This window comes from Rhinolophus sinicus, linkage group LG16 (assembly GCF_036562045.2).
Source record: "Rhinolophus sinicus isolate RSC01 linkage group LG16, ASM3656204v1, whole genome shotgun sequence".
Classification (NCBI taxonomy): Eukaryota; Metazoa; Chordata; class Mammalia; order Chiroptera; family Rhinolophidae; genus Rhinolophus; species Rhinolophus sinicus.
This window is the reverse complement of record NC_133765.1, coordinates 3,418,955-3,440,363: the sequence shown is the minus strand read 5'-3', so window position 1 is coordinate 3,440,363 and position 21,409 is coordinate 3,418,955. Positions and strand designations below refer to the sequence as shown.

General features: G+C 42.3%; 1 protein-coding gene across 9 annotated transcripts in view; it reads right to left on the bottom strand.

Annotated features, from left to right (window-relative positions):
* GRAMD1B (GRAM domain containing 1B) overlaps positions 1-21,409 on the bottom strand; it is a 236,009-nt gene that overhangs the window by 167,061 nt on the left and 47,539 nt on the right. For 6 of the 9 annotated variants that reach the window (XM_074321146.1, XM_074321148.1, XM_074321152.1 and 3 more), the window contains exon 2: positions 285-1,050. The exons of 2 other annotated variants lie outside the window; for them this stretch is intronic. In XM_074321146.1, the coding sequence (XP_074177247.1) occupies positions 285-658 (374 nt within the window). In that variant the 5' untranslated portion in view covers positions 659-1,050. Of the gene's footprint in view, positions 1-284; positions 4,064-21,409 lie in introns of those variants that run through there. One more of the 9 variants, XM_074321147.1, reaches the window with a different exon arrangement.

The window sequence follows — 21,409 nt, the reverse complement described above, 5'->3', positions numbered from 1 at the left end:
AGGATCAAATGAGATGGAATGCAGCCTGAAGCCCCTTGCAAATGTATTACATATACATTAAAATCACTGGCCCCTAGCCATGGGTTGGGGAGATGGGTGACAAGAGTGGAAGCGCAAGTGCCACCATAACCCCTGTGCCGGGCGCAGCACTGCCCGAAGCCCACTGGGGTGAAGGGCTCCTGCTTTCCTTCGAAGTTTCCGCCAGGATGCCCTGGGCCCCGGACGGTTGTGGGGAGCGGGGGGAGGACAGGGGAAGAAAGGCCGGTGTTGGAACAGACACGTACCTGCTTTCACTGCACTCCTTCCGCTCCCTCACCCTCAGCCACTTGCGGAGGAGGAAGCGTTTTCGGCGCGGGGAAGCGCTGGGTGTGGAGCAGTTGGACCACGGGGTGTCCTCGTCGCTGGAGGGCGTGATCTCGATGGCCGGCAGCTGCAGGAGCTCCTTGCCAGGAGCCAAGACGCCGGGCAGGTCCCGGGTCAGCCCGGCCTCTAGGCTCTGCTCGTGCACGTTCTTCGTGCGATGCATCTTAAAGCGCCGGCGGCGGAGCGTGGGGGTAGACGAGCTGGACCATACCGGGCTGCCCTCGGGCGCGCCCTGCGGCCCCGCCACCTGCAGGGAGGGCAGCTGCAGGTTCTCCATCAGGTTGGCCGCCGGCATGGGTTCCCGTCGCCGCTGCGCTCCCGCCGGCCGCGTCCTGCTCCCCCCTCGCCCAGGGCGCTCGGCCCGCTCACGTTGGGTAACGCTCGCGGCTCGAGCTGCAGGAAGATCAAGTTCCTCTCCGGAGCGCCGCGGGGAGCTAGTGCCAGGGCCCGCGGCGCAGCCAGGCGCGCGGCCGCCGGGAGACTAACTTTTCCGCGCGCGGGTCCTCCGGCGGCCGCGCCTGCCAACCACCCGGCCGCCCTCCTGGGGCTCCCCGCGCGCGCCCGCTTGTTTTCCTATCGCGGCTCTCGCTCGCTCGCCGGCGTCTGTGGTTCGCGGAACTCCGCGGCCCCAGGGGGCGGCTCAGCAAACTCGCAACGGTTTGCGTGCGTTGGAGAGCTGGTTCGGTGCTGCAGGGAGGCAGAGAGCAGGAGGAAGAGGCAGAGGTGGGAGGCAAAGGAAAGAGAGAAAGAGGAGAAGGGAAACGCTGGATAAAAACAAACAAAATGAGCGGGGGGCGGGGGGTGTGGTGTGAGGGGAGGTCATATCTGTCCAGAAAGGGCAGGCACTGGCAGCGACAGCTAGTGTAACTGTACACGGGCTCCCTTGGGAGGGACTCTACCTCCGAGTTAAGGCTGCTCCAATCAGCCTAATGCAATAGGAGCACAAACCAAACTTTCTCAAAGCGACGATTGGCCAGGCAGCTCTCATTAATCTCACTCCCTGCTTTTCCTGGGAGAAAAGGGGGTGGGTAGGCGGAAGGGAGGAATGAAGGAATTCAGTCCTCACTCTCCAAGGCCACCCAGGATACATGGTTGAGGGAAAACTAGGGGATTTTTTCCCGCTGGATCTCTTCTCCTTTAAAAGGTGCCTTCTTTGAACTATTTGGGGTGCAGGTGAGGGCACAGGAAGCCTGGGCATAGTCAGAGGGAGACAGCCAGTTTCCTGGAGGCTGCTTCCAAAATGACAAGCTGAGAAGAAAGGACAGTTCTCCTGTGGAATAAACTGAGACAGCAGACATGACATACCAAGGAAAGACAGACATAGGATCTCAGAGACACAGGACGCACAGGACCGGTAAGGAAAAGGGGTTGATCCCTGTACATCTTGAGCATTCCTGTCAATACCATAGCTTCATCTCAAGCAAAGGATCAAATTACAGGGTGAGCATCCAGAGACAAAGCATCCAGCAAATCCCCAGGGAGCACAGGGTACTCCCTTTGTGTTCCTGGGGGATGATTCAATTCCTGCTTCAATCTGCAAGGGGCATGGACTGAGTCACAAAAAGTCTAGTATGTCCGCAGGTCATGGAACCTAGGAATTTTGGGTCAGTCCTGTAGTGTCCCAAACTATGCTGACTCCCCTCACTCCAGAGACCCAGGTACCACTGACAGATTGACCCTAGAAGTGATCCACCCTACTGAGCACTCTGTGTCAGGATTGAGTCTAAACCAGCCTAGCTCCAGCAGAGGTTGTATCTATCACCCATTCTCCTCCCTCCCAGCCCAGCACATTTGTGTCTCTGGAAAGTCCTGCAAATGAGAACTGAAATAGAGACCCTAGCTTTCAAATAGACCGGGAGGCGCACAAAAGAATGCACCATGAAGTCCACAATCTGATTCCCCTACTCTTCTCTGCTCCTCTGTGAGTCTAATTTCCAATTGGAGCCAGTGCCCAGCCTTCTCTGCCAGTGAGATGTTCGTGGGAACATTTCACAGCTGTCCCAAAATTGAGGAAAAAACACATCCCTAGAGATCACAAGAACTCAGCTGTTTCTGCAGTTTAGCAAGGCATCACATGTGACAGCTGGCCATGGGTCCATCCTGCCCTGCAGTGACACATGGAGGAGAGCTCAAGGCATCTTGACATGGCACAACCTCCAAGAGGCTGCGGAAACTGAGGGAAGTACTTTTTGCTCAGGGAGAAAGATGCTGGCGCCTAAAAGCCAAGACCAGGCCGACTCATAAATGACTCCCAGGAACATAAGGTCCATCTTATTTCTGAGTCTCACATCCGGCCACTGGTTTTCTCAAGGGTGGTTTAGTGTCACTCTATTTTAATTCCCGGATGTGGCACAGGAAGGAGAAACCCCTTCCCATCAGGTGTCAGACCTGGCAAGAAGCAGGGCACTTCTTCCAGCTCCAGGAATGACAAGGAGGCTGGACTGTAACTTCAGGATCTGGAGTTAAACCAAGGCACCACAGATATGCTTACTGCCTTGGATTTCCTCCAAGGACAAAGGCTCTGCAGGGGATCTGATAACTTCCCAGTTCAAGGACTTGCCTGTAGAGGGGGCTATTGAAGTAGGAGACTGGGGTCTCAGGTGTTTAAGGAGAGAAGGGAATCTGGGATGCTACCAGCACTTGGAAGCTAAAAAACAAAACAAACAAATTTTAAAAACTAGGAAGTTCCACAATATAGGGGCCAAAAGATTCAATGGATATTTTGGGGAAAGGAAGATTGACAGGGGAGCAAGCCCCACTAAAGTTTATGGTGAGCACTCTGAATTTAAATGTATGCCTCTTAAAAGGAAGAATAGTTGCCAGCTCTCTCTTCCCACACACTTCAGCCACTTTTTCCACCCACAATGGATTCTACACCTAAAATCTAAACTCCTAGGAGATTTAATTTAAGCCCAAGACACAGTAGTAGTTGACAATGATTATTTACATTTCACCTGGCCTGAGAAAAAACCTCCTCCAAACTCAATCTGAAATGGTTACACTTGGTTGAGAAGCAGCTACCCAGAGTACCCTAAGTCTCTAACACTGCCCTTGTTCACTTCTACATACGGTCCCTTCTTTGCTCCAAGTCATAACTTTTTCATCCATTAAAACCCTATTCAAAACACCTCCCCCCAGCCTTTTCTGTTTACTTTTTACTATGGCACTATCAAGTAAGATGATAAAAGGGACACTGCTTTGAAAAATGAAATGCCCTACAACTGCGAGTCATCATTACTGTTAAGACTATTAGTACCTTGAGGGAAGAACCAAGTTTCTCCTTCCTTTGATTCTCTCCATTGTCCTGTATGTTTTGTTTGTATAGTAACTTTCACACACTTAGTAAAATGGCTTTCATGTAGTAAATGGCTTTCATGTGTAATGTTTTATCTTCCCAGAAACCTAGGAGTGACGTATCACTGTATCTAAGGTCATAGATAAGTAACAATAACAATAATCAATGACAAAGCCAAAACTTGAACCGGGTCTTCTGCAGCCAGTTAGAAGCCACCGAAATCTCATCAAATGCATGAGCTCTGGAAAGCAGCTCTCCTGTAGCTCCAGCCCTGACTAGTGTGGTATATCACGAAATGACATGTCAATTATTTTACAAGTGGGGAAACAGAAGTGCAAAGTTTTGAAAAACTATTTGCCAAAGCAACTGTTATGAGGGCATCAAGACCAAAGAGTTTCCAGGACCTGCTTTAGAATCTCAGCCACTGCATTCCTCACTAAGCCTCTCCCCTCCCTACCTCTCTTCTATATTTGGCCCTCAGCAGACTTCCTGGTTCTCTGTGAAACTGACCTCACCTCTGGCCTCTTAGACAGGTGGTAGCCAGCACAACCTGGCCCTCCCCTTCCCCCACCCAGTTGCCAGGCCTCTGACTTAAATGCAAGGAGCTCAAATTACCAAGCAACTGTTGTTTATTCTCAGCTGTTAAGGCTCCCTTTCCCTACAGACACAAGACACCAAACACCTGTCTATTACTTCTGGAGGCACAGAAACTACATGGGTCCATTATTCAGCCGAAACTTCCAGGAGGGAACATAAGTGAAAAAAAAAGCAGCTATGAAGCTAGATTTCTCCTTGGTGAACATCCACATGAGTGTGAGGTAGAAGGGGCAGGCCCCCACCAACCCACCAGCCCAGGGAGTCCAAGGGCAGACAACTCCCAAGAGCACAGACAGGAATGTACCCTCCAACACTGGTGTCACAAGACACACAATTCCCCCCACCCCCACGGTTAGGACTCAGTCTGTGTCCCACACAACATTCAGAATGGCCAAGGTCTGGCCCACGTTCCAGGTAAGAAAGCTGGCAGTGGGCAGACCTGAAGTGGAACTTGTTGCTATTGGGGACTCAGGAAATACTGATAAAATGTGAACAATGCTGTGGGAGCAATGTTATTAACTGCCTTCAAATACAAAATGAAGGATGGCCAGATATTATTCTCTAGCTCTCTGTCTGTTGCTGAGCAAGAGGAAATGAGTTTGTGCGGAGCTCAGTGTGGGAGATTCAGGTTAGATGATAAAGATTTACTGAGAGAAAGGCCAGTTAAGGACTGGAATGCATGACCCAGGATGGTTAGAGAGTGACTTCCTCTGCACATCTCTAGAGGTAACTGGAGCCTAGTTAGAGGCAGTAACAGGAAAGAGATTATCTCTGAAAGGCCCAGTCCCTACCCTGCCATTGTGGGTCAACAACACATTTACTTATGCGTAAAACAAAGTTTATTTAAACTGACACATTTCTTGTTCCAGACATTTTGATTATTGGATACTAAGCACCTCCATGAAACCCACAGGCAGCTTTAAGGTTTTCCACAGTGAAAGATAAGTACAGGGATCAGTCACTAGAGTGGTGATGGTGCAAGGAACTGGGCATGGGGAGTGGGGCAAGAGAAAGAATTGGAGAGGATACGCATCAGTGCTCCCATGGTACCTCATTTCTGTTACTTCCACCAATCCCTACCGTATTTCCCCACGGAGAGCAAGCTGCTGGAGAAGTCAGAGGAAAGCATTGATCTGCGTGGCTGGAGGAGGGTGGGGAGTGCTGGTGAAACACAATTTAAATAAAACCACAGTTGGTTGGCCAGCATGTCCAGCTTCTCCTTCTGAGGAAGAGGGAGAAAATGCTGCAAGACTTTTATGGAGTCTCAGTTCCTGAGGACAGAGAGCTGATGAAACCTCTCAACAGTGGGGAATGCACAAGGTTGCCAGAGCATTTCCGCTAGCCTTCGACAGGGGCCATGGTGAGCAATGACGTCACCTCAGGAGGACTGTCATTAGATAAGCCTCTCTGGTTTAATTCCTCATTAAAAGGCTTAAGAGTCAAAGCAGAATGTTTGCACAACATTTGGCTGCCCCTGTTCCTGACACCAAGATACGGAAGTACAGACCAACATCATCTCTTGTCCTCTAAATCTTACAAGGACAGTCTTTGTGCAAGGAAGACAGGTGGCATGTTCTGAGTATTCTCCTGCTTTCCTCGGAAAATTCCCCAAATACTATCTGCACTACCCACTAATGATTATGTGCACAGACCCAAAGGCATACTATCTGAACCTCAGACCCCTTTCTACCACTTACCAGCTGTTTGATTTGGAGATAAGTTATTTAACTTCTCTGTGCCTCAGTTTCCTCATCTGTAAAATCTCCCTCCTGGGGTTGTTGTGAGCATTAAAACAGTGTGGCACACTAAAACAGTGCTTGGTACACAGGAAGTGCTCTTGAAGTGTTAGTCTTTGTTATATCTAATTAAGTCTCCTTTACAATACCCTTGTTAGGAAACAGGACCATTCTTGTTGGTTTCCAATTCAGTTTAATTCAACAAGAAATTGTTAAGCTAGAGCATTGGGTGAGCCTCCTTTTTGAGTAAGTACCAGGGATACATCAAAACAAATAAGACAGTGTGTGCATTGGAGCACACAGTCTAGCAAGGCAGATTTAATTCAGTGCAAAATATAAGTGCAGATGAGGTGTAAATGAAAAGATCTACAAATTTTAACTAGAGGGAAAGAGGTGGTCTAGGCAGGCTGTATGGAGGAATTGATATTTAAAACTTAAAGTATGAATTTCAGTAGAAAAGAAGAATAGGGCATTGTAGAATAAAGGAACAGTTTGAGTGAAGGCACTGAGAAATAGAAACTCATGGAGAGTTTTTGAAAACAGGGCGAGAGGCATCAGGGCATGTGGAAGGACACAAAAGGAGATGAGGCTGGACAAACAAGAGGGTCAGAGGGTGGTGAGTGTTAAAAGTTTAGATTTGATTCTTTAGACAAAGGAATGTTATTCAAGTATTTTTAGGGGGAGGGGGCAGGGGCAGTGACATTGTAGACCTGTATTTGAAGAACGTCCATTCTGATGACAGTGTGAAATATGTAGGGGAGAAGCAAAAGATACGACACACAGAGGCCAATTCGGGGACTATTATTCAATCAGTCCACACTTTTGGAATATCGACTATATGCATGGCAAACAGTTCAGGAAAGAGATGGAGAAAATCTGAAATAGGGCAGGAGAAAAATGTGGAGTGAGAGAGGTGGGCAAGGCAAAGTAAAGCTCTATGAAGATTGATTCAGAAATGTAGATTGGAAAAAAAAACCAAGAATGAGTAATGATTGGGAAGTCAAGGGAGGAAAAGAGCCAACATTTATTGAATGACTACTGCAGACCAGGCACTGATCTACGTGCAACATGCACTAAGTCCCATTCGACCCTCCCAACTACCCTGAAAAATAGATATCAAAAGCTCCATTTTAGAATGAGAGATTTTAAAAGGTGACTTGCCCAAATTCACACAGCCAGCAAGTGGCAGATGAGCACAAATTTAAACTAGGGTCTTTAAAACTTTAAAACTGCGATGACAAAAGCGGTAATGAAGTCAGGCAGCAGGAAGACAGATATGTGGACAGAAAAGGTACCACATGTTAAACTTGACAAACTCAGGAAACTGAAAATAACCACATAAGATGGTGTGAACATAAAAAAAAAAAAATCATAACTAAGGTGGGCCATGGCGGGAAGTCACATCTTTAGCGTGGAGCTTCCTTCATACTCAATCTTCACCTTAAGTGAACCTGTCTGCTGTCTTGTTGCACCTAAGATGACTTCCTTGGATTGCCAGTAATCCCTTTTTCTGGACCAGAGCAGGAAACTATAGAACCCCTCATTGTTATTCTTGTTCCCTGATTACCATCTCTATGTGCTGTAAAAAGTAAACTATTAACCGTCCTGTACCACCTACGTGAAAGAAGTACCTGTCTCTCCAGTTTACTTTTATCCAATCCCAGAGATTTCCTGCTTTGCTTTCTCCCACCCCCTTAATCTACCACCAATGAATTTCATGTAACCCTCCTCCTTTGAGTCTATGTATAAAATAAGCTGCAAACCACCATTTTGTGGAGCATTTTCTCAACCCGTGGAGATTTCACTTCCCAGCAATTGTCATCAGTTTGACTCAAATAAACTCCTATATGCTTTCTCTTAGGCTGGATGTTTTTTCACCGACAGATACAGTTCGACTATATTTTGTAATTAGGTCATTGATGACCTCTGAGATCAGTGGAGCAACCAAAACAAAACAAAAAACAAAAACAACAAAAAACAACACACGCAGTTGCTGTAGGTTAAAGGGTAAGTAGGGAATGAATAAATGGAGGCTGCAAGATTAAACTGCTCTTTCCAGAAATCAGGAATTAAAAGGAATGAGAGACATCTTTTTGCTCTCAAATAAGTATTGAGCATCTCCTATGTGTTAAACACTCTTGTAGGACCTGAAATTAGATTGTGAAACGTTACGTGTGTGTGCGCACGCGTCTTTTACTGTTGGTAGATGTATGTTTCAAAGGAACAAAAGCGACCGTGATTATGCCATTTAAAATGAAAGTCTGCCTATATCTGCTAAGAAAATTGAAGCTTCATACTGTACCTGGTAATCTATCAAATCAATCAAAAAGTATTTCATATGCCCAGACTCTAAGCACACCATAATACTGGGTACTCTAAAGAGTTTCTGTAAAACTATTCATTTATTCCTAAAAATAACTTGAATGCCTAATAAAGATGACCCTGGCCTCAGTTTTTTCAAATCGATGTGGGGGGCCCGGGGTGGGGGGGGAGGAAGTAAACCAACCCAAGACTTACAATTTGGTAAGAAAATCCACTTCAGTAGAAGAATGTACCAAATGCAGTATGAGCCCAGAGGAGAGAGATACTGATCTAGAGAGAACTTCACAGAGGAGAGAGTACCTATCCAAGTTTAAAGGTTAGCAGAGGAGTTTTCCGGGTAGACCAACGAGGGCATGTTTCAACAGAGGGACCACACATGCAAAGGCACCAACCTGTAAAAGACAGTATGGTGTCTTCTTGGAATTACAAAAAGAACAGTTTGACTGGATCATAGCGTTTAGTTGGGTGAGGGTTGAGAGCAAGAGATAGTATTTACTATTAGTCTTCTTTCATTCACTCATTGAACATGTATTTATTGAGCAGTCCATGATCTGGGTGCTGGAAAACGGGCACACAAGCAAGTCTGTGCCCTGGAGGAGTTTACATCTTGGTGATCACAAAATTTCAGAATGACGAACAGAGCATTCAAAGATGTAGCCCAACCATCACTTTATCTCCACTGTTCATTCTGTTTCTCAGATTAGAAAATGGAGGCACAGGGACTTCTTTTTTTTTTTTTTTTTTTTTTTACAGATTTTAACTAAAATCACATCCAAAAGGCAAGGCTTCATAAATGATTAAGGGCTTTGCATGATGCAAAGACCAAGACTCAAAGAGCTGGAAGTTCAACTCACTGAAAGAGAATGACTCCAAAGCTCTGGAAAATGATTCCTTTCAAATGTTAAAACCACCTCCTGAGCCTTTTATGTCTGACTGGAACTCAGACTATTCCACCTCCCCTAAATCAGGAAAGTAGCTACTTTTCACAGGCAAGCAAACCAGGGTCCAGAGAGGCTGAGGTGCTTTGAGCAGCATGCTCCTAATTGCTTCTAGGGTTGAGCAGAATAGTGGCAACTTACTACCCTGAGATACAATCCTGAAACTGTAAAAGTTGCCCAGTTTGTTTTAATTAGATAAAACAGCATGTTTCCCAAGCACCAGGGGGATACTAGTTTTTACATACCATTTCAAACGAAAAATGGGAATTGTTTTGTTACGACATAGGAGGAACTAAAGAAGGCTGAGCTAGAGGAGAATTTTCAATGGTGGCCTCTGTAACCCAGCTCTGGATAACCATTCCCACCGCACCTGAGTTGTTCATCTTTGTGAGAGGAATGCATCTGGAGGGAGTAACTGTAAATAATTCATTCCTGTACAATTTTGCATTTGGTGTGAGCTCCAGCATTGATGAAAATCACACTGTCGAATGTCCCCACTTTTCAGAAATAGTCTGTTTGCCTCAGCCCCAGATGCACTCTGCCCTCAAGCTGTCATTAGTGGCAAGTGCCAAGGCTTACATTTCCCCACCTCTCCTCTAGGAACTGAGATTGGACCATTGCCCTCACAATTCGCCTCAATTCAGTGACTACATGGCATTTTGCTACCTGAAATTGGGATTTGGGGATCGGTTATGCTGAGTGATCTCTGAGGTCTCTGAGTCTACAAACCGGAAGGTCTATTTTGCTTTAAGCAATGCTGGTGTATGAAAATGCAGAGTTCTAAAATATATGAGTTGGAATGATCATTCATAGAATACAAATCATTTGTTTTACAAAAAGGATTCATTATAATAGATTGCTCCTTTACATGTGTGAATATTTTTGTTCAATTAATCAACATAAATAAGGCGCACTCTAGAGGGAAGACACCTGTTGAATAACTTAGAATGTCCAAGTTAACGTGACATGTTACTGCACGTTGAGAGATCTTGTTTCTCTGTATTTCCAGGGAAAGAAAGCACTTCATGTTCCATACCTTCAACCACTCCCTTGATGTAAGCTGTACTTTTGGAAGGCACATTAACTCTGACAGGAAATTCTATGAGCAATAGAACTTCCTGAGGTGATAGAATTACAGGCTTGGAAGAAACATTAGATATTTAGTCTAATGCTCATCCTTCTCCCACCCTGTCCTATGTTCACAGAAGAGAAACTGAGGCACAGGCAAGATAAATCTTGGACCAGGGCCATAAAGCTGGAACTGAAACTGCTTTCTGTAAATCAAATATCTTTTGGTCAAATTCCACCTTAATTACTTACAGTATTATTTTGGAATTAGTATTTCAGCCTCAAATAATAATTTAAAAACCAGTGGCACCAAGGAGTCCAAACCCTCATTCTGCTTTGTCTGCACACATTCTTTATGCATCTAATTCCTTCATAAGCCCCCACAGAGCAAGAAGTTAATCAAACACAAATACCTCACTAGAACTAATCCCAACATGTGGACGTTTAGATTTGCCCAAAAGATATAACAGACTGGTTATTTGCTTTTGGAAAGGCCTTTTTTGCTTTACACAAATATAATCCCTTTATGTGGGGAATGCCCCTAAAGCATTTTAAGTATTACTTGATTTATACACAACTTTCGAACACCATCACTACTTAATACAAGTATATTTGTCAATAATCAACTTTCATGCTCTTACCCTTTCAGTTCAAAGCTAATATGTAATAATGAGAACTGGAACCAAATGAAAAATCTACTTCAGTCAGGAATAGATTAGAAATATCCCAATGTCCTAAACATTTTCAGATTCACCTATGATTCCTTGAGCCAGGCACCATATTTTCTCATTTAAGCCTCATAAAAATCCTATGAGGTGTCATCTTACCCATTTTAGAAGTGAGGAAACTGAGGTCTAGATTGATTAAGAACTTTAGGTGCCAATGTGTGGTTCAAAGTCAAGTATTCTGTGTCTAAAACCAGAGTTTTCACCACTATACCGTCTTACTCAATTTCAGCTTCCTGTAGAACATATATTTCCAGCTACATTCAAAATGGTTCCCTCTGTCACTTTTTGTGAAGACTTTTATTTGATTTGCAATTTGATAAATAAATTAATATTCTGCAAACTTATATACTTTGTTTCCCTGTTTAATTCAGTCAGTTTCTATTTGTTTCCTAACTAAAACATGCCACAAAGTTAATATTAATTTTTGGGGAGTTCCTATTGAATGCTAAATATTTTAAAAAGAAACGCTATCCCAAATATTTAGAATTCATTTGTTAGAAATACTTGCAGGAAATACTTTTTATGGCATGTTCAGGCCATCTAAGCAGTTTCTCATTTGTAACAAATCATGCCAATGTAGCCCTATTTCTAATGTGTACCCAAGTGTCTCTAATACCTCTTACCTGTCAGGAAGTCGACCTGTAGCTCGAGGGAGTCACAGGGCTCTGCAAGTGCTGGTGCCTAGAGGAGGCTCCTGTTGTTCAGGACTGTCTGCACACTGCTCTAAGCAGTTCCCTCAAGCATACAAAGGAGGAAACACAGAACTCTTCTGACAAATGGGGCAGCCCAGGCTCCACTAAGTTGGTTTGCTTAAAATGAGGCATGTCACCCTCTGCTAAAATGCTACCTTATTAAACACTAAAAGACCTTTAAAACTAGCTTCTCTGTGGTCTTCAGGTTCTAATTTGGCTTCCAAGGTAGATGGAGCTTGTTTCCAAGATGTGGGAAGTCTGTGGCTCAAATCTTGCTAGCCAGAGCAAAGTCTCTGTTCTTGAAGGCATGCTCATATGAACCCATTCCGTGCAAGTTCACTTTTGCATCCTTGGACCTTGGAACCAGGACATTAGGCTCTATCCCCACCATAATCAAAGCTCCATTGCTTAACTCAAAGAACAACCGGTCAGCATGCATTAGTCCACTAGGATACTGAAAATCTAGTTCTCTCTCTCTCTCTCTCTCTCTCTCTCTCTCTCTCTCTCACACACACACACACACACACACACACACACACACACACAACATTCTTAGGGATACCCACTTCCTTCAGTGACCAGACACTGTTAATCCAAAAACAAATGGACAGTTTTCCACCAACAGAGGTGACCAAGCAGAGACTAAACCTGAACCTATTGGGGACATTCTCACATCAAGGTGAGGCTGAGACCAGATGACCTCGGATGGCACTTCCAAGTCTAAAGTTCTTTAGTGTTCCACAGGTTCCAAGGTACTGTAGCATGTCCACACATATTCTTACTCTCTTTTCTACTTGTCTGTCCTTTTTTGACTTTTCTTTTTTTCCTCCTTTGAGAATGTCCTCCATGCTCATTGAAGTCAATCCTGACTAGTATAAAAAATGCCTTCGAGCTATTTGCCCACACTGCTTTTCAACACATCATTTTCTACCCTGTATCATAATTACCGGTGTGCAATTTCCACCTCCCCTCAGACTACAAATGCCATCAAAGCAAGATTTATGTCCCATTCATCTTTGCCATCCTGTTACTGAGGTCACTGCCCCTCACACTATATATGCTCAGGAAACATCTGTGAATGAAGAAATGATGGGTGGAAGAGTGGTGAGCGGGGAGAACAAGTCAGGAGATTTGAAGAGGCACCCAGTGCAATTACTTTCTTGTGGTGCAACGTCCTTCTGGAGAGGCCAAGACTGAAGAATGTCGTCTGTCTCAGCCCTGCAGCATTCCCAGGGACAGCTCACTGTGATCCTAGTTTCCCTTAGATTATCACATCACACTCAATTTACATCACATAGGAGGTCACAGGGGAAGCCACCTGGGACTATAGTGCTCTTTTCCCAGAATACGGATTTCTGATTAAATAAAAGCTCAGGTTTCCTAGGTCAGGGTGTTTGGGCTGTGGATCTTTGGGGAGCAATGAATGCATTTGGAAACAGCTGCTTATCTATCAATTCTTAAGAAAACACCAGAATTGGAGTTAATCAACTGTCTTTCTCTTCCTGGTGAGGATCTCAGCTTAACCATTTCTGAGAGAAGGGATTTTATTCTACTCTTTCAAAGATCTCCAGGTAAGCAAATTCCCAACTTCCCCTCAGGGAAGCCCAGGCCCACTTCAGGTCTGGTGCTCCGTGCACTCCAGAAAATAACCATCCTCTTCCATGGTTTCCTGTCCACAGGATATCTGTCAATCCTGATTATAAGGCCGACATTAAGCCATAATTTAATTTCCCCTAAATGTCTCTTCATTCGATTTGAGTTTCAAAGTGGAAAAATACCTTAGAGGAAGCCAACCCCACAGTTTATAGATAAGGAAATCTGCTCAAGAAGTGTCTACTCTATGGCTACCTTTGTTAGCCTGTTGCTGTGCAAGAAGAGGAAGTTAACCCGTTAGTCACAGAAGAACTGACTCCAGAAACACATTACTATGTACTTAAAAAAAATAAACTTTATTTTAAGAACAGTTTTATCACTATAGTGTACACCTGAAACTAATATAATATTGTATGTCAACTCTAATTGAAAAATAAATTTTAAAAAAGAACAATTTTAGACTTACAAAAGATTACCACATACTTCTAAACACTAAACGACTTTACCCTTCCTGTTATGGTTTTACTAACTGTGCCTTCTCGCGTCTTATAGTGCATTGTCAAAATAATTTGGTTTCCATTTTATTGGCACTAAATACCTTATATGGGTAAGTGTTTGGCTCAAGTTTCAGGAGCAATTTGCTTGTTTTCTGAGGGGAAATGGTACAAAGAGCAACTTTTGTACACAGGTTCTTCACTGGAGGTGGAAGAGAATTTTGTTTAAATTAGACCAATGTCCAAATATAATCATGGTAAGACTAGCTCACATTGACTACCCACTTATTATGAATCAGGCATAATCTCAATTAATCTTCAAGTGAATCTAATGAGTCAGTTGTTATCCCCATTTTCAAATGAGAAAAATGGGGCTTGGAAATGTCTTCAAAAGAAACACAAGTAATCAGCATCTGGGCTTGGATGTAAACTGAACAATCTGATGCCAGAGTTTATGCTCTCCCCTACTTAGCTTTGTCTCTCCTCTCATGTGGAATGATCTCCATCTTTAATGCCAGCATCTTGGTCCTGAGTTGGTACCTGATTTGACAACTCATTCATACACCTATACTACACAATTATCGCATGTGCTTTGTACAAAATACCATATGAATTCTTAACATCCATCTCATGACCTGTTTGAGATCAATGTAAATATGGTACATGCAGATACATACCCTGGATATATGGATTCCCAAAGCTTGGCAAACACATATCCTTGACATTTACGGCACACTTTCTAATTATATTCAGCTTATAATAGTCATCTATTTCTTCACTTACAGGAGACAGTATGACCTAGCAATTAAGTGCAAGGGTTCTGGAATTAGAATGTCTGTGTTTAACTCCTGTATCCACCATGTGTTAACAAGTTAGTTCCATCAAAATCCCAATGGCATATTTTAAAGAAATAGAACAAAAATCATCAGATTTGTTTGGAACCACAAAAGACCCCGAATAGCCAAAGCAATCTTAAGGAAAAAGAACAATAATGGAGGTATCACACTTCCTGACTTTGGCTTGTACTACAGGGCTACAATAATCAAAACAGCATGGTATTGGCAGAAAAACAGACACATAGACCAATGGAATAGAATTGAGAACCCAGAAATAAAACCACATAAATATGGACAGATAATTTTTGACAAAGAAGCTAAAAACATACAATGGAGCAAAGACAGCCTCTTCAATAAATGGTGCTGGGAGAATTGGAAAGCCATGTGCAAAAGAATGAAACTGGACTGCTATCTGTCACCATGTACCAAAGTTAATTCAAAATGGATCAAAGACTTAAGCATAAGACCTGACACAATAAACTGCATAGAAGAAAACATAGGTACTAAACTTATGGACCTTGGGTTCAAAGAGCATTTTATGAATTTGACTCCAAAGGCAAGGGAAGTAAAAGCTAAAATAAACGAATGGGACTATATGAAACTTAAAAGCTTCTGCACAACAAGTTAGTTAATCGCTCAGTACCTCAGTTAACCCATGTGAAAAATCAGGTTGATAACCATAGCTTATCTCAAGAGCTTGTGAGAAATAAGCAATATAATACACATAAAGCACATTCCCTAGTACATACTAAATGCTAAGAAAAATCCACGAGTGTATTATTTTTATGTCTGCAATTGTGTGTAGAAGCATCACATATCCATGACTAATGTAATAATGTACATTGGGCAGCAAGGGATGTCTGGTTGCACAGGCACATAATACACACACGACAGAGAACTATAAAAATCTGCTTTACCCAGTGCCACACAGTCTGCATGTATGAAATCCACTCACACACAAAAAAGAGATGAAAGACGGAGGTCAACCTAGTAGCTTAAAATACAGGTTTATTTATTTTAAGGACTGTGGAGAAGAGGGAGGTGGAAAATGGTGATAGTTGGTACAATTATGATCATTATCATTATCGTCATTACTATTACCAGTGTGAACAGAACTCTCAGCTCTCAGCATCTTGGATTTCTGTACTTGCCTATTCTAAAGCAACAAGAGAATACTTCATTGCTTCCACAGGGAGAGCAGTTTTGCCATTCAATTATCATCTCCATCACACTTCATGCAAGTTAAAAGACAGCATGTGGGTCTTCTATTCATATGGGTGATCTTTCTATCCCTTTCATTACAGAAGAAGCAACTGGTAAAGCTAATGCAATGTGCTGCAACTAATGCCTTAGAAATGCCTAAAGCACAACAACCCTAATCCACTTCGCAGCCTAACTGTATTCAGAACACTAGGTTTTATATTAAGCTATATATTATAGTAAAATCAGCTGCGGGGGAAAATCCTCTTTGAACCAGACCTAAACCATTTTCATTTATTTCTAAAACTTACAAGAGGCTGGTGCAACAGAAAAAACCCCAAACAAACCTCAATAATAAGATACCAGTTTAACCCCTGGCTGAGTGATCGCAATGTCAGCTATGTGGGTTTTGCACAAAGGCTATGACTGTGTGTGTACATGATATGTAGACCCTCATGGGCATCATGGGTCCAAAAAGTGGGAATATTTTAATAGAAAACTAAGATCAAGCCTCAAAGTCACTGTTTTTCGAATGAAGCATAATGACAAAAGTTACTGATTAAACAGTGTCTAACAAGAAAGGAACCTCACTCATCACGCATGTTCTGCAGCTCTTCAGAGCAACCCAGTACAGGGAAACCTCGCATTTCCTTTCCGATCCCTTCCCATGTGTTTAATGGAACATTAAATTCATCTCTGAATTCCAAAGGAAAAAAGTAGGATATGCAAATTGTCCCTGAGTTCTCTGGAAGTTTCCAACATCCCTCTCTCCCATAATTACATTTCCTGATATTTGTTGATCATCTCTGAATTCCAAAGGAAAAAAGTAGGATATGCAAATTGTCCCTGAGTTCTCTGGAAGTTTCCAACATCCCTCTCTCCCATAATTACATTTCCTGATATTTGTTGATCACTTTTCTACTTAAGATGTGTTACCCCAGCACTCCCATTAATGCAATGAGGGGAAACACAGGATAGATCAAAGCAGAGTGTCCCAGGTCTCTCTCATTTTGAAGAATATGGTTTGCTACATTTCTCAGAGGGATGAAGGGAATGAAAAGAGGCTGATAATAAATAAAAAAGGAAGTGTAATTTCTCTCCATTGCTGGTTTGGAGGGCAGGAAACCATGTGTACCCCACTTTTGAGTAAGGATGACAGCCCAGGACTAGGTAAGCTCAGGGCAGACTATGATATAATCGATGCTCCATTCCAGGCAGGTAATATTCAAGTTCAAGATGGATTCAGTCTAAAAACAGTGCTTATAAGGTAATAAAGAAGAGTGGAGTCTTTGAGTTTCTTAGCTTAAAAAATGCATTCAGACAAAATTATGGGAAAAATAGTATATTCAGGGAGTGGGCCTTTATACAACAGCACAAAGCTTTTGGAAAGCAATGTGGAAAAATGTAGTTATAGCCATAAACTAGTAACACATAACACATAGTAAACTATAACAGGCACTCAACAAATTCCTTCAGAATGTTTTTAACAGTAATAATAATTATTTCTTATGCATGAAAGAATGTTTATTTAACAGTCAAAAGTTGGCAACAACCAAAGTATCACACAAAGGAATGACTAAGGAAATCATGGTGTTTTCATTCAAAGGAGAAAGGCAACTATTTAAAAATATAAACATGTTTATTATATATTTAAATCACTAATGGTTATTTTTGTATTTATTTGCATACCTCTTCTGGAAGTGGAATGGTATTGCACATACACTAAAATTACAACATTTTGTGTATGTGTGTGTGTGTAATTTTCTGTTATATTAAGTGGTATCAGGGAGCAGGATTTTGCCATCCCAAAATATGTCTCTTCGGCATAGAGATTTGTTTAGGGTGACTATTTTTAGGGAAAAAAATACTCAGGAAGAAACTTTGACCTTTCCCCTAACAGCCTAAAAGAATTTAGGTAGGGAATCTGTTCCAAAAAAGGAACCTATCACCATAGATAACTATAGTATTATATGAATTAGGTATGAGAGGTAAAGAGGAACCTAGCAAGGGCCCATATGATCAAAATCCTTTCTGTGTCCCATTGTCTCTGCATGGCCCAGCAAATATTTGTTTACCAAACATTTATTTTTCTATCTCCATGAGAGTTGTCTTCCTCCCCTTTGAAGTCTCCTTAGCTCAGAATGGTATATAAGCCCCAATTGTCTGAACTTCTTTGGGCCCCCATATTCTTATGGAACCCTTGTATGTATTAAATTAAATTTGATTTTCTCCTGTTAATCTGTCTCATGTAAATTTAATTCTTAAACCAGCCAGAAGAACCTAGAAGAGTAGAGGAGAAATTTTTCTTCCCTGAGAGTGGTTTCATTATAGATTTCATTTGCTCATAATAATTGTTTTAAAATAAAATATGTTTAATCTAAAAAGAAAAAAGTCAGAATCAAATTCATTCCTTAATTTAAAATGAAAAAATTAGGGATGGGCAAATGGTCCCTAGGTATTTCTCAATCTCTGGAGAAATATAACTTAAGCCAGCAACACCAAGCCCACATTTGTAAGCCTAAATAGTAGCAGATCAGTTTCAGTGCTAACATTATGATTTCCAGAGATGTACCTACAGGATTGCTAAAAGAAAATCATCATCTTCCTTTTTTATTTAATTATTAGATATCTGTTCCATATATTTGTTATTCCAGCAATATTCTAGGTACCATGATAGGAGATGAATCTGTAAGTTATCTTGCTGTCAATGAACACATCTACTGAAGAAGATAAGCTATTCAAATATTTAAACATAAGGCAGTGGAAAATCCAATAGAGATACAAAAGGCTCCTTAGGGATTGTGTCCATTATCTCAATAAATCATAGGTAGGCAGGAAGATGGAGGTATGTTTTATAGGTTATAGGTGAAAAACATATTAAAGATTGCCTAGAAGCCACTCAACAATTAAGTGGCAGAGCTGGGGAACCTGAACTCTTGTTTTCTAATGACACGTTCTCTGTATCACGGCCTCTTCCTACATAAAGTGATCTGGAAGTTCTCTCTTCCAGCATCTTCTTTCCAGGTCTGCCTTGTTTTTTCTCAAACCCTGAGTAAGCATGTGATGTTCCTGCTCTCAAGAGGAGGAGATGGCCCCTGCCCCTGCCAGTTGGAACAGGCAAGAGGAGCACCCAGGTTCTTGTGTTGGGGGAGAAGTGGGGGCTCCGAAGTCATGAATCCCTGGCGATCTTAGAGCCATGTATGGAGCATCTAAGGGACATCTAGGCACAGCTCGTTTTGCTCTGAAATATTTGTTTCTGTCCTGTCTCAGCAGGAGGTTGGAGAAAACATCTTTTCCTTGGGCCCTTGTATTTCTCCCTTCTACTCCATCCTGATCCCTTCACTCCCTTTTCCTCTTCTACCTTTTTCTTCTTTTCTCAGTAAGAAATCCCTCCACATTTCCCTCCATCTCTTCTTCTGCTTCTATTAACTCCTTTTTCCTTGTCCCCAAAACTTCTGTCCCCCAAATCCTGAGGGTCCGAGGGCCTGGTCCCTGACCTCATAACCATAACCCTCCTACCTTGGCCTGCCTGCTGGCCTGTCTGACCTTATTAGAATCAGAGATGTCTGTTGTGGACTCGAAGAGAAGGTGGAAATGGAGAACCCGTTTCTAAAATCTGATCTTGTGACTCAGTAATTCTAACCCCACCACAGTTTAAAACAAATTGAAACTCAGTGAGAGTAAGTCATGCACCTGTTATTGACCACTGAAGGATAGGGAAGAGAGCCCTACCTTTGGAGGGAGAAGATCGTAAATGTTCTAAAGCCGCTTGTTTTGCTGCTTGTTCATTGTGGGTTTTGTTATCGTAGTTAGTTTGTTCTTTGTGATCTGTATTTTCAGGCACCTAAGTCACCAACTTTGAAGGCAGAAATAAGGCCTATTTCTCACAGGTACACAGTGTACAGGGAGCTATATTGGCTGCAGGCATGTCTGCCAGTAGGTAATTAGGCTGTGTTATAGTAACTCAGCACCAAAAGGACCTGTACAATGAGCGTATTTTAAAAACCAGAGACAAATAAACAGTTGACAAAAGTGATCTTATTCTCAGAATCTCCCATCTAGGTGTGGGGACAGGGAAGGGCAAACAAAACAGATAAGAACAGAAGTGCCCCAGGTGAGCAATGTAAATGTTCAATAGTGTCAAAAGAGCAAGAATGGGGAATTTCAGAGATCAGATGAAACACTGAGGCACTGCTGTCAGCTGCCAAAACAGAAACCCAAATCTTTCTAGACCTTTGTAAGTGAAACACTTCTATGCAAATAAACACACCAGTTAGGGAAACAGATTTTACCAGACACTAGTAAGGGCAATAGAATAGATACAGTGTTACTTTGTAGATGAGAGAGCAGGATCAGAAAAATTATAAGACTTGCGTGAGTCCCATGGTAGAAGCAAAGGATTTCCAGCCAGGTGGGCCCTTTCCAAATTACCATAATTATTGAAAGTGTTTGCCTGGGACTTATGTGGTAAGCAATATAATGACAGTATTGGGAACCTGGTCTTCTTAATTCCAGTTCAAAGGTCTTTTTACTACCTAAAAATGCGTAAGTAATCAAAGTATGTAATCAAATTTCTTTTTCTCCGTTTGTTGATAAAGATTACGCTCATCAGTGCTGCCTCTGGGCAAATACCAGAAAAAAATTAAAAAGTGGACAAGCATCCCAAACAGCTCAGTCCTCATCATATTACCTCTAGTCTTCTGAAACAATAAATATTGGGCTTTACCTGGATGTTATAGAAGTAGCATTCTACTTTCAGCTGCAGTGTGGGCTTTTGACTAAAGAGTACTTCTAGTCTTCAGAGACCTGACATAGGAAAGGACAAGAACTGAAAAACTGACAGGCTGGATCAGCATTAATGTTAGGAGGCAGGGTTCTCCTGCATGAATTCATGCTCAACAATTTAGAGATAGTCCAAACCACCCTAGTAGATTCCCTGTACATTCTACGTAATTATAAATGCTCACAACCCATCAGTGCCTTCGTGCACAGGTAATCCTGCCAAACTTTTTTCAATTTGCCCTGTGGACAACACCCCCTGGCTCAAAAGTTTAGGGTGGGAAAAGAGGGGTCCACAATTCTTCCCTCATTCCATTCTATTTTCTTAGAAATTACTGAGATGTAACATCCATTTACACATTCAACTTAACCAAATTATTGTGAAAAATAAAATAAAATCTGATCCTTTGGTTGTACAGTTATTGCCTTCTGGGTTACAACACTAGTTTTAACTAGTTCTAGATACTGGGTCTACACAAAATAAGAGAGGTGGCAGGGGGAGCCAAGCAAACAAGCATCCAGCTATAAAGATTTAACAAAGGAGACAGTGAAATTCCAGCTGGGTTTCTACAATGGGGTAATGCCCCATAATATTATTCTCTTCCATGTCACTTAGTTTTTTGTTTTGTTATTTTTTTTAATTAATGTCCTAGCTTTTTCTGAGAACAGCTGAGAAAACTTGGGTCCAGAAAGACTGATCACTCCTGCAAGTTTACAGAGCAAAACAGTGATTCCTGGCTGAGGACTCACAGTGAGGCTACATGGTCA